Here is a 13,479-nt window from a genome sequence, read left to right on the forward strand (position 1 = left end):
AAATATACAAGTTGGGTTTTGTTTGAATAAAATTGAGGGTGGATTGCATGGTGCCAAAGTCTTGAAATTCAAAGTTAAGTCTGACATATTCTGTGATTCTGTGATTTCGTTTTGCACCTTAGCCATTAAGCCTTATTTGTTCATTGTTTTTTTACTATGCTGTGAGGAGAAAGGAGTTTATTAGATGAAAGTTGAAAACTGAAATATGTTCCTTTATCAACTAGATCTTACAAGAGCATTCAAATTTTTATAATACAAGTAGAATTGATTGTGAGATAACTATGACATATAACACAAGAGGGTTGGAATAAACAATTTATTCTCTATCATTAGGGATGATCATGCATAACTAACTTATGTCTCCAGTTTTCTGTGCCACTAGTTACATGTGCAGTCACAAAAAAAAAAGAGTTTAGCATTCTCATATGTTGCATATTTTCTGTCTACCATACTTTCATTAAACGTCTTTCTTTGGAAGAACTGAATATCTCAGGGAATTAGTAATATATATGGAAGCTTTGACAGCTAAGTCATAGTTTGAATCTGGTCCATTCTGGCAATGACTGTGAGCCAACTTCTGATCTCACTTACATATGGAGTCTAGCAGACTGGTAACAACCATCACCTGACAATAAATAGAAGTTTTGGCGCGTAGGCCAAAGACTGAATCGTCAGGAAGACGGAATGACTCCCTCCAAATCAGGGTTCAAGCACATTGGTAAGACAGTGGAGAATCTTGCTCTGTCACTGTCCCTGCTGTATAAATTCTGTACATAAAATGAGGGTTTCCGTTTCCTATGCTGTCAATTTGGCAACTTACAAAAGCCTTAGCTTTATTTATTCTGAAATTAATTTATCTGTTATAGCATCCCCATCTGTCTTTCTGATGTTGTCGTATTTCCCAAATATCTAGAACTATAATTGTACTCTGTGTAGCAACATATCACAGAACCATCCGAAAGGTTTGATTCGTAACCTTAAAGTAGATGGAATCTCCCATTGTACATTCTCTTTCTGATTAAGATCAGGTGGGATAGCACATATCTAAAGGCAACGAATATTGAAAGAAAATCAAAACTTGCTAGAGTTTATTGTGCACAGATTTTAAATAGGGTGCGGTATGAACATAAGTGTAAATTAGTCTCTCAGACAATCACAGTCTTGCCAAATAATAATGTAAACTGTATTTTAAAAAAATAGTCTATGGACATCAGTGATAAGGCTCCCTCTACTGGAGTGTATTACTGATAATGGGGTTTCTATGCAGAGAGTTCACCCTGTTGTTGTGAGTACAAAATTTAGTGATAATGGAGCTTGATTAATGGAGTTCTCTGGCGTTCCTTGCAAGGAATGTTCATTAAAAATATCTAAATTAGTGCCAATAACACCATTCTACTCAACAAAGCAGTGGTGTATAGCAAGGGTGTATTATGGCAAACATGCTGTCCCTTATGGACAATAAATAGTATGGATGTATTTTAAAATGCTATATCACCATCATATATAGAATGAATTGTTATATCAGGGTTCTTTATTTATCATTTTCAGGCTTAGGGTGACTGATAGTCACTTAACATATACTTGAATTTCTATTAAAGCATCAGGACTCATCTGGGGGTCTAGGACTTCCTTCCCCTCTTCACATACAATTGTGCTAAATCCATTAACATTGCAAAGAAATGTACGTTCATCAGGTATAGTGGTGGAGACCAGGGTGCATATAACCGCTTTTACTGCATATGAGACATTGCAGTCCTATTCTTAAGAACTGCCAAGCAGATTGGGAATCACGGTCACGGTTAATAGCAGCGAATTGCCAGTTCTTGATGGGTGGGTAGTCACTCCTTTCAGTGGTTGCCCCCTGGGGGAGAAGGTAGAAAAACAGAGAGAGGGAATTAGAGTGACTTTGCACAGTCGAGCAGGTTCATGCCGCTGGATCAGTAGCAAGCATTGGCAGGGCTCCACTCTGGGGAGGCTCACAACAACATCACAGTCTCATTTTTACCAATTGGTGTTGCTATAGCCAGTGGTGCACAGGGGGAGAGCAAAGAAAATGGGGGGATGGGGGGGGAGGGAATGGGAAAGCAGGAGTCTGGGCTAAATTAAACAAACAAAAAAGTACTTGTAAGTTGGCGTTTAACCCATAACCATTTGCCTGGTTGCTACTAATTGTACTGAACTGTAGTACTGGAAGTTCAGTGTGCGATTAAAGAGTTGGCTCACAAACTCTCTGCATAACCTTAATTTTTTCAAGGTTCTTTGAGTGTAGAATGGCTTATAATAATGATTTTGACTAATACGATTTTTGACATGCAACTTTAATGCTTAACCTTAGTACAACTCCAGAGCATTTCATGTGTATTCAGCTGTAAAGAGTGATGATTTAAAGGGATAATATAAGAAAAAGGTCGTTCTAGAATGAACCTCTAACAAATTGCATAAAGGAAGCTGCTTATTCCATGAGTAGAGGGATATGCAGCTTTTCTGATCATTTTTCTGCTTGGTTCAAAAAATTGTTGAGACATGATTGGGGAAAGAAATGCAAAAAATGAAATAGAAAACTGCAAGCAGTGAACATTCTTTTGATGGTTGTGATTTTGTTGCCACTAAAAATACTCTACAATAATATAGTTATTCATCTTTTCTCTTGTTTTGGGTGAAGAATTCGCTCCAATAAGAAAATGCTGTTATTAGTCGGAGGATTGCCTCCCGGACCTGACCGGCTACCCAGCAATTTGGTTCAGTATTATGATGATGAAAAGAAGACATGGAAAATACTGACAAGTAAGCGGTTTATTTTTTGTAGAGTTGTCTTGATGAATCTAAAACCATGGTTAATTAAATTAGACATTTTATTGATTTGTTTCCCTTCAGAGATTTGTTTATGTATCACAAGAGGTTTCACAATGGAGCAATAAATTGAGATTGCAGAAGATGCTAATTTTGTAATGGAATAGGCCTAAATTAAAACTGGCTTAAAATCATTCCTGTAAGTTTTTAAAGTAAACTTGCAAAGCTTTCATATCGCGACACATATAAGCTCGTATTTTTAAAAAATAATGTGAAGTTGGAGGCAATTTCTCAGATTCAGATCTCTGGCCTTTTAGAACACATTTTCTGTTGTGTTTTGCACTTTTGTTTCCCTCTTCAGCCTTTATGTCTTGTCCATTGTCATTAAAGGTAGTTTCCCCCATTGTACTCTACATCCATTGCTTACAGCATATTAGTGGTATGTATCAGCTACAGTAAATAGTGCTTAGAGGCTTTATGTACAGAATTTTTCACCCCACAAGTGTTTTGCCTTGAGCATTGAGATTTGGAATGTATTGTTATATTGGTTACAATTCCCAAACTAACTTGGTCATGGAATCAAATCAGTTTCTTGAATGCAGCAGGCTGTGTGTATATTAGCCCCCTTGTGGTTAGACTGGCTGCAGCGGTCAATAAAACTAAATTTTAACCAAGGCAGTATAGATAAAATAATAAATGAACAACTTTGAGCCATAAATCAAAGCCATACTTCTTAAACTGGACAGCTAGTAAAGCATGGATTTCCTAATCGATATCCAGTTTTCCCAGTGAAACATCTTTTACAAAATTCTATACTTTTCTACAAAATCTTTTAATAGGATGAAGCCAAAATAGTATTTTGTTCATAAGACAAAGCAAAAGTAAAGATAGATGAGATGCAGTGCTTGAAATAATGCTTCTTCAAGATGGTTTACACACTGAAACTAAACTGGCATAACCTACGAACTACAACAAGAAGACTCCCTAGGTACCAATACTCTGAATTAGTAGTAGATGATGTTGTGTAAGAAAAGCAATATTAAAGAGAAGATATGAACTATAGTCTAGAAAAGTCTACATTTATCACTCTGTTCTGGTAGACATGTCAGTAATGACATTTCAACCATCAAAACTATGATGATATTGCCTTTTATCATGACAGATTACTTTTAAGAAAAATCTGTAGTATAATAATAGTCAGTACAAACAATGTGTTTGTAAGACAGAAGTAATCTATTTTTCTGATGTTGTTTTGTAAAATACAGTACCTCACAGTGAGGCACAAGTGAACTAGAGCTCTCTGTAGAGTAGGAGATTCCTGACTCAAGTTCTTGGCCTACAACTGAATGACTGATATTATTTCATTGCATACTCACTGTCTAGGATCTGGTCAGTGTCCTGAATATACTTGCAAATATACTTTTATAGGAATCAGAGTAGCAGCCATGTTAGTCTGTATCTGCAAAAAGAAAAGGAGTACTTGTGGCACCTTAGAGACTAACAAATTTATTTGAGCATAAGCTTTCGTGAGCTACAGCTCACTTCATCGGATGGACTGAATGCATCCGATGAAGTGAGCTGTAGCTCACGAAAGCTTATGCTCAAATAAATTGGTTAGTCTCTAAGGTGCCACAAGTATTCCTTTTCTTTTTATAGGAATGAAATTTGACAGCTGATTATTTAAATGGATACTATCCATTAGTTTGGGGGGAAAATTGAACCATACTAACATTATATGTATGTTCCGGTAAAGAACATTGTTCAGATTCTAAATTAATTGGCCCCAGTTCACACACAATGTAATTGAAATGACTGAATTTGAGTTACGCCATGGATGAATTTGGACTAGTATCTATTTTTAAAAAAAGTATCATTCTGAACTTCAAGAAGTTTTTAAAGAGTATTTTTGTGCATCTTACCAAAATAAAGCATATTCTTTCCATTGCCCTCTAGCAAGCAGTTATCTGAGGGCTTGTCTACATGGAGTAGCAGTGCGTACTCATGTGATCCACAGTAACTGGTCTGTGTAGACCCTGCTGGTGTGAATTCAAAGTTCCCTAGTGCATGCTCGCCTAGTACTTTCTGAAATCTAGTTTGGTGAGAGCAACCAGACTGTAAAACAAAACTGGAGTTACACAGAGTGATTTGATTAGCAACACAGAGTGATCGGATTAGCAGAGTGATTGGATTACTACTGATGAGTTGTAACTCAGCTGTTGCATCCCCACTGCGTTGCTAGCTCAAGCATCAGTCCCCCCCCTCCCCACATCCCCCAGCAACTGATCTACCTTGAGCTTTAAAGCACTACTTAACTTGAGGTAGAGATTTGTGTATGTGGACAGGTGTCAAATTAGGGGTAACACTCAAGTTATAACTCAAGCTAACTGTGCTGTGAAGACACACCTTCTGTCATATTGGGAACACACACAAAAATCAATATTTGCACAGTGGAAACATTCAAATGCAACAGGGACATCTTCTTAGAACATATTACAGATACCCCCTAAATAATGAAAGATAACAATTTAAAACCCTTTTGAAAGGTTGAAATAGCCATTAAGCTGTTTAAAATTCTATAACCCACCACCACCACCACCATTACCTAGTTCACCACAAAGCAACACAGGAACCCAGGGAAACAAGGAAATGTGAGTAGAATTTTTTTCCAGTTCTCTCCATTAAAACACAAACTAACACTACAGAACAGTGGTACATAAACTTGAAGAGCAGGAGAGGAATATCACCAGTGAATGGATTTGGAGAGAATCAGAAAGTAATCACAGCACAACACCCTGACATTGCATTGCAGTCATGGCGTTGCATCAGCATGTGTCGGGGTGTTTAGTTATCACAAGATAGTGCCAACCTATATTTGTCGCAGAAGTAGCAGGAGACAAATATTGCAGTGCAGTTCCAGTACACTGTGCCATCGTTATTTTCTGTTGTAATATCTCTTTTATTCGTAACCCATAATCTGGGTTCTTAAAAACTAAATATTCTCTGGCTCTCTCTCCCACCCCGTCCTAGTGCATAGTGTCTGAAAAAAAGAATAGTTTTCCTATTTTTACCCCAATTCCTGACTGCTAGGGAGGGAGGAGAGGGTCCTCTTCTGTTTCTGTCTTACCAGCAGGACCAGTTCAGACAATGCTGCCCATCCCAGAGCCACAGGGCACCCCCAAGTCATGACACCATCAATTGAAGTGAAAAATTTACTGCTCATTCTGCAGTGAACCATAGGGTGGAGCATGAGCTGCATCATGCTGACAGAGTGCTGTGATAAGCCCCATGGAGATTCAGGATTTCTACCTCTTTATCTCATCAATGGCTGAGATACAATGGATGTTCTTCCTTAACAGAAAACCCCATCAGCGGTTTTCCTAACATCCCTCATCCACTCACCAGAGGCCAAATTCCATGCTCATTTACACCAGTGTAAATCTTAAGAAATGCCACTGACTTCTGTAGAGTCACTTTGGATTTACACTGCTATAAATATGCACAGAATCTGGACCCTGGTTTGTCCATATTACTTATTCTCCCCTCCTCTCCCTTCACTCCTACAGGTGGTGTGTCATCGGCGCATGGGGCAGGTGAGGGTGGGAAGAGAAGATAGCAAATGAAATCCTGCAACTGGGAGACAATATCAAATGACTCAGGAAGGAGACCCAGATATTCTTGAACTGGGCCTGTTAACCTGTTAGAGAGAGGTGGTTACCCTCACCTCTCGGAGACTGAGTGGCTTTTGCACCAGTCCATTTGCTCAGTGCTCCACGAGATGCCTTATGTGAGATACAAGTAGAGCAAGAATATCACCCATTGGAAACCACAGGCCGCACAAAAACCATGATACTCAGGGGTATGAAAAGAGTTGCAGGTTGAGCACCACATGTGTTGAGCACGAGAGCTTTGCAAAATAAAAATTTTGCTTTGTTCACGCTAGATGACTAGATCTGTTGGCAAGGATTCTGCCCTCTTCTCTGTTCCCGGCTTCGCAAAGCAACTAATGCATCAGGACTAATGGGAGTAATTCTGAAGGTATCAGGAAAATAACTTACCTTTTTCATAGGACCAGAAAAGGAGGGGAGACATGCACCCATTTCCCATTTTAATGTCATCCTTTATAAGCAAGAATGTTATGGCTTATGGGCTCATTAGATTTTTTACAGTCCAGTATTATTGTGTATTTTCCTCCTTTCCCTGCTAGTACTCCTCTCAGAGTGGCTGTTCCTTAGGCTAGGAACAAAGGAGAGAGAGGGAAGTGTGGCGTTTTAAAAGAATATATTGGCATCGAATTTTACCTTCAATGGGCTCAATTCTAATTTGAGATAAATGGATGCACAATGCTATATATCTTGAAATATTTGTTGTTGCACATTCGTGTCCAAGCACAGTAAAAGATTTTACAAGCTACATGATAATGTGTAGTGAACACATTTAATACACTAAACTATTCTTTGCTGAGTCACCCAGATTCTCACGTGTGCGCACACGCGCACTCACACACTTTAAAGTAATTGGTTGTTATCTGTGTCTTATAGCAGCAATAGGCCAGTACTGCTACCAGTAGCACTAGTTAATCTTGAACTGACAGGTGTTCGGTGGCCCCAATTAGCAGCAGAAGCATTGCCCTGCTGCTGGTGCTTCATCACTTAATACCCTCTCAATACTCCTTTAATCTGAGTAAACTACCTGGTGGGCACTGAAGATGATTCTTTCAGTATCACATCCCCATGCCTGCTGCGGCTGCTGCTTATATTTTAATTATCAACCATAAAACCTGCCAGGAGTCCCCTTGTTTAAGCCTAACACCTTACTTTTTCTTTGTAACTGTAACATTTAAGATTGATTGAATTTTTAAAAATATCCAATGTTTCATTTGTTACAATTATTATAGTTTAATTTTAAGTTTCAAAAGCCAGAATCTATAAAGATTTTTTTGTGTTCAGACTTGCATAGCACTTCCAAAAAACCCTACTGCTAAGGCAATGATGTATTACTTTCACTTTCATTATATGTTTTTAATCAGAGCGTGACTTCACACTAGACAAAGCGATGCTTTATGCATGGTCTCACTTGTTTTTGCTAAAATCTTTTGACATGATTAATTTTTCTTTAATGCTTTTGTCTTGTTGTAATGGTAAGGATGATGGGTGTAAACCAGGGCAAAAATACATGCTTTTCTATTGTAATACCTCTTAGCATTTAAAAAAAAATCTTAGATGAAAGAAAAAAGATCACAAGACTCTGGTCCAACTGGAATTAAATTTCTTGCTACCTGAACATAGACTATAAGAGATTAAAAAATGATGCAGTCATTGTTTTTATTTTTACTTTTGCTATTTCTTGAATAGCAATATATTCATCTGCATGATGAGAAGTGATGAGAAGATGGTATCTTACAGATTTCTGGATATACAGTGAATCCTCCCTTTCAATGCAGGATTTTCATCTTTAAAACATGAATGGCTACAATATTAGCAAATGTTTCTGAAAGCTTAGAGGGCATAGTCCATTCGGTATTAAACTGCAGCAGGTCTTTCTTTCACATCAGTACTTCTTTCTTCAATAACATGCTAACTGGAACTTTCATAGGAACACATCATACAGTTAAAACCACAAAGGGGATTTGATAAGCACTGAAAGTAGTGGCAAATACATCTGTGGGCAATAAAACATTTGTGCTCAATAAGTATACCAGTTTGGGTTTTAAAACAATTTAATAACCAACATCCTTTGTCCAACCAGAGTAGTAACGTAGGTGACTGTAAGAAAGGGTGACAGTGAAGTATTCAGAAAGACATTGGATTGGAGAGTTTTATTTCTCTCTCTTTTTCAAAAGGACCAGTCCTTTCTTTCTTATTACCTCATCCTTATTTTAATTACCCTTCTGTTTTCTGCCCTACCGTTTGATAGACTTACTTGTTTAGGGTTGCAATGTTTGGACCATTATACACAGAGAAGTGATGGACTGGGAACTTTTGAATATCCTGCTCTGTCCTGACTGAACCCACTCTCCCTTATTCCAACAGCCAATCACACAACATCTAGAGGGTGTTGTACATTTGTTCTCCTCTGTGTCTATGACTCACTGATAATGATACACAACTAATCACTTAGTTCATTCTGTGTACTCATATAAAAGTAGCCTTTCTTCTCCATCTTTCACCAGATCAATTCCACTCTGCTGTTTTCAGTTCCACTCCAGGTTATGTCATCAGTGAGGTAACCCATGCTTCAAGTAATATGGTATGGGTTTTTACCATATTTTGACCTAGCAGGCTCTCCTTGGCCATTTGCCTCCACAGTCCAGCCCCTTTTTGCATCTGCCACTCTGGCTCATTCAGAATATAATTTAAATATGTCTCCTTTACTATAAACCTCCTTGGATCTTAAATAATAGTACTTTGCAATTATATAGCCTCTTTTAGTCCATGTCAGTGGTTCTAAAACCACTTTTTAAAGCTGCACGAGCATTATTATTTCTCTATTTTATGAAGAGGGAAACTGAGGCAAAGGGCAGTTAAATGACTTGCCCAAGTTCACACGGCAAAAGTCAGCATTAGAGAACCCAGGTCTCCTCACTCCCCAACCTGTGCCATGTCTGTTGGACTGTGCTGCTTTCCCTTCCCTTCTGTGTTCCATGGCAGCTCACAGATATTTCGTTGCACCAACTTTTCCCACTCATGACAGTATTTTTTCCTTCCTGGACTCACTAAGCACGGCATTCTCCAGCCTTCTACTCTTTTGGAGTGGATTTGAAGTGTTGATTCCCATGGTAAGCCTTCTATCTGAGGGGTCACTAAAAGAGTTTCTTGGCCCTTGACATATTTGTAAACATTTGGCCACCTTTTCTTATCCATTCCTGAAAACCCCTCTTTTGTTTTTCCTTGCCCATGTTGATCACTTCTATAACATCAGTTGTGGCATTTGTCTCTCCATTTAAGATTCTTGGGAGACATTTTTAATTGTTGAAATGCCATTTGTGCCTTTAAGCCTCCCCCCTACCCTGTAAATAAATCAATTCATCCACTATAGAGGTTTTGCTTTTTAAAAAATAAGATTAGAGCAGTTTTGAGGACTTCTTTTTGCCAGAGGGCCCCCCCCCCACTTGATTTATAATTGGAAAAAAAAAAAAGGTGGTGGGGAGCGGGGATGAACTAAACCTCTTGACATGTCCTCAAGTTTGTATTTATCATTTACATGCGTAAATCATACACATGTGTACATCAAAAATTTAGCTTGCTGAGCAATTCTTGGCAGCCCTGATAAATTTCAAATACCTTACTCCATTCATTCCGTAGTCTCAGGCACCAGGGCTTCTGCTTCAGTGCTGTGTCGAGGTTGGTTTCAGCACTGCATTGAAAAGCTTGAGCAAGCATTGGCACATTACGAAGGCAGAAGCCTTGACACTCCCTGCTCGATGGATTTAATAAATGTTTTGGAGATCTATAGACGTAGTGACCATCCCTCCCCAAACACACACACACTGTCTCTCCTCAATAAATAAATGCAATAATTACATTAAATGCCACTGTTTTAGTATAAATTCCTTCTGTTTGTTCCATTCAGATATTTAGCTCATTTTTAAAAGGTTCAAAACAGCAGAGCACAAAGATGAAAGAAGAGACACAAATACTTAGAAAAGCTCATATGAGGGGAACAAATGTATAGTAATATGTCTGAACTTGGGAGTCTTATTTAATGTGACTAAGCAAATTTCCAACAGGTGAGAGGTTTACACCACATGGGCAAGTGACAATATAGCTGTGAGAAGCATGAAGACAGTCAGGAGTAATTTTTGTGTGTGATAGGTCAGCCACACAACTCTCATTCTGAGCATGATGCATGGGAATTCAACCATGCAACTCCCATTAATGATGCATGCCTGCATATCTAAGAGCAATATGGAGCTCTGAGAATGAGTGAAAATACAGCAAGTTGTCAAAATGCATGCTCTATTTGTATATTAAATATTTTTTTCTCCTGCAGTACCATTTGAAATAATTTCCAAGAAATGTCAGCACTCTTCCTTCAGCCTAGGTATTTGTCTTTTTGATTATACTATTCTTAGCTACCACTTTTACACTGATGGTATTCAACTGTTCTTATCTTGAACAGATAGTGCCTGGCTTGACCAAGTAACCTTGTGGCTTCATTTCATCTTCTGTCAGCTAAAAGCCTCAAAGACAAAAATGCTTCTCTTAGGCAAGCAAAGCATCCTCCAATAACTCAGTTCCCTCTACTTATCTTCTTGACTCAGACCTTCTGTTTGTCTCCCCTATTCATAATCTTGGCACTGTCCTTGACTCTGGACTTTCCATCTCTTCCCCTATTCCATGTGTCATCATATCTTGCTGTCACCACCTCTACAACATTGCCTATATATACCATTGCCGCAACTCCATCTCTATCCATGGTTTCATCTCCTCTTGATTACTATATCCCACTTCTCTATTGCCTTCTGAACTCCTAGCCCTCTAGACTCCAGCATGTATGGAATGCTGCTGCTTTCCTTCTCAGATGTACAAAGAAGTGTGAACCACCTCCATACGCAGAAATTCCCCTGCCATCTCATCATTTCAAGATATAATTCAAAATGACTCTCCTTGGGTCAGATGCACTGCCTACGCTCAGCCATGAATTGTCAAGCCCTGAGTGGCGGAAAGTCAATCTGGAGCAGAGCTAAGGACACAATCTGCTTGCAATCTTTCCTTAATGGTAGAGAGGAGGAACTCAGAGATGACTGGCGCAGCCCAGAAAGTGAGGTGATCCAGCTGGTAGGTGGATGGGTCTTAGACAATCAGGAGGTATGCTTATTTAGCATGTTTCCACGGTAGGCTCTGTTGGCAGGCTTCTATGGAGCGTTGTTCAAAATTTAAAGCTGCTGACTCCTGGAGGTACTGCTATCTGCCTGGAAGTAAATCAAGACCCTTGTTATAAAATCCTTCTTGGACTATCTCCAGCCTCACAGACCTGATATGCTTCCAACTCCATTTACTCATCTAGCACTCGGTTCTCTTTAACAGTCGGGATGCTGCTTGTGGGAGAATCTTCTCTGCAGTTCCAGCTATCTGGAACAGCCTTCTTGCAAAAATGTGTTGTATTGAATGAATAGTATCCTCACTGCAAACATGGTTTTTGGTTTCTTGCATGACTTCAGGTAAAATTAATGTGTTTATTCTTATCTAGTTGCACTGGAATTCACGTAGCATTAATGGGAGCGAGGCATGTATTGAGATGAAAATGAACTCTAGTGTGTTTCTGGTTGTTTGCTTCAAAAAGTATTCCTTTTGTTTCTGTATCTATTGTGATATTTTTGATTTTGTACAAATGGGTTACAGACAGGATGGTGAAGTTCCTGTAGTTGAGCAAAAATATTTTCATCACAAGAAACTCTCACCAAAATAATCACATTTTTTCAAGACAGTGAAACACTATTCAGACTTTTTTCAACATTTTTTTCATAAAACAAAAGACAGCTTCCTTTTGAAGGGTGGGAAACTGTCATTTTAATATACAACATTTGCAAAGTGGATTTTGATAACTTGTCTTAGCTTTTTTTAGTTTCACAGATAGCATGAAATGGTGAAAGGTGAAAATATTAAATTCCCAGCCATTGTTGTCTTCTTCATTGGTCCCATTCCTTGTTTGACTCTGCTGGGTTATCATATGTGGAATGTAGCTCTCTTCTTTTTCTTGTTCAGGATCATTTTTGTTAAGATTCATATTTTTATTTTGTTGATTTCTATTTAGGTCAGGTCTGAAATGTTATCAAATATACAAGGCCCTTTGTTTTTGATTATCATTTTGTTTTAAAATTTCCAGGGAACTTATTGGTGTTTATTACAAACATTAAAAAAACAGGTGAAAATCAGTACCAGAAATTAACTTCACAGTTTTCTGGGTAAATAAATATTGAGAGACCAGAGGACAGAAAAAAAGCCACAAATAGGGAAAAGTAAAAGTATTGAAAGTAAAAGCAATTTAATGCTGTGGTTTATTTCATGAACTGTACATTAACATTATGTACATGCATTGGTGGGTGTGTGTGTATTCAATTGTATTGTCTTACTTAAAGAGACAGCCTCACATTTACAGTTAGATTAATTTATTAACGTAAACACATCTGTCTATTAATATATTGGATTTTCTTAACATAATCAGTATTTTCATGTATTTGAGTGGTCCAAAATTCAGGTGAAAATCAGTATAAAATGAATAATAGCTTTTTAAAAATCCCAGCATTTTTTTGTAAAAATCAGTAAAAACTGAAAACAAAAGCCTTAAAAATACACGTGTGAGGGTTTATTTCTATAAGAAGAATGACGTCATAAGCATAATGTGTTGTACCAAATGTTATATCAATTATTACTTTTTTATCTGAATACCAGCGTAAATATCTGCATAAAAGAGTTAACCTGTTTTTCTCCGGGCAGCTTTATTTTCGTGTACTCATCATTCTTTTTCTGACTCCACTCCCATTTGGGATTGTGCACCTGTGGGGTGTGTAACTGAGAGGTGTCCACTCTCACTGAGAAAAAAGTGTTAATGAACTGAATTATAATGTATTAACCTTAAAAAGGCATTTTGCCCTAGCGCACAGAAACCCTGCATAACTAGAGCATATAATTTTAAACGAGCCAGGCCCTAAGAATGCCACAGTGGATGTGATGTCGACAGGAGCTCATA

The 13,479-nt window shown here is 38.1% G+C and overlaps 1 protein-coding gene across 1 annotated transcript in view; it reads left to right on the forward strand.

Moving 5' to 3' along the window:
* KLHL14 (kelch like family member 14) overlaps window positions 1–13,479 on the forward strand; it is a 74,679-nt gene that overhangs the window by 13,471 nt on the left and 47,729 nt on the right. The window contains exon 2 of the mRNA XM_074944429.1: window positions 2,663–2,784. Within this exon, the coding sequence (XP_074800530.1) occupies window positions 2,663–2,784 (122 nt within the window). The remainder of the gene's footprint in view (window positions 1–2,662; window positions 2,785–13,479) is intronic.

This window comes from Natator depressus, chromosome 2 (genome assembly GCF_965152275.1).
Source record: "Natator depressus isolate rNatDep1 chromosome 2, rNatDep2.hap1, whole genome shotgun sequence".
In the NCBI taxonomy this organism is placed as follows: domain Eukaryota; kingdom Metazoa; phylum Chordata; order Testudines; family Cheloniidae; genus Natator; species Natator depressus.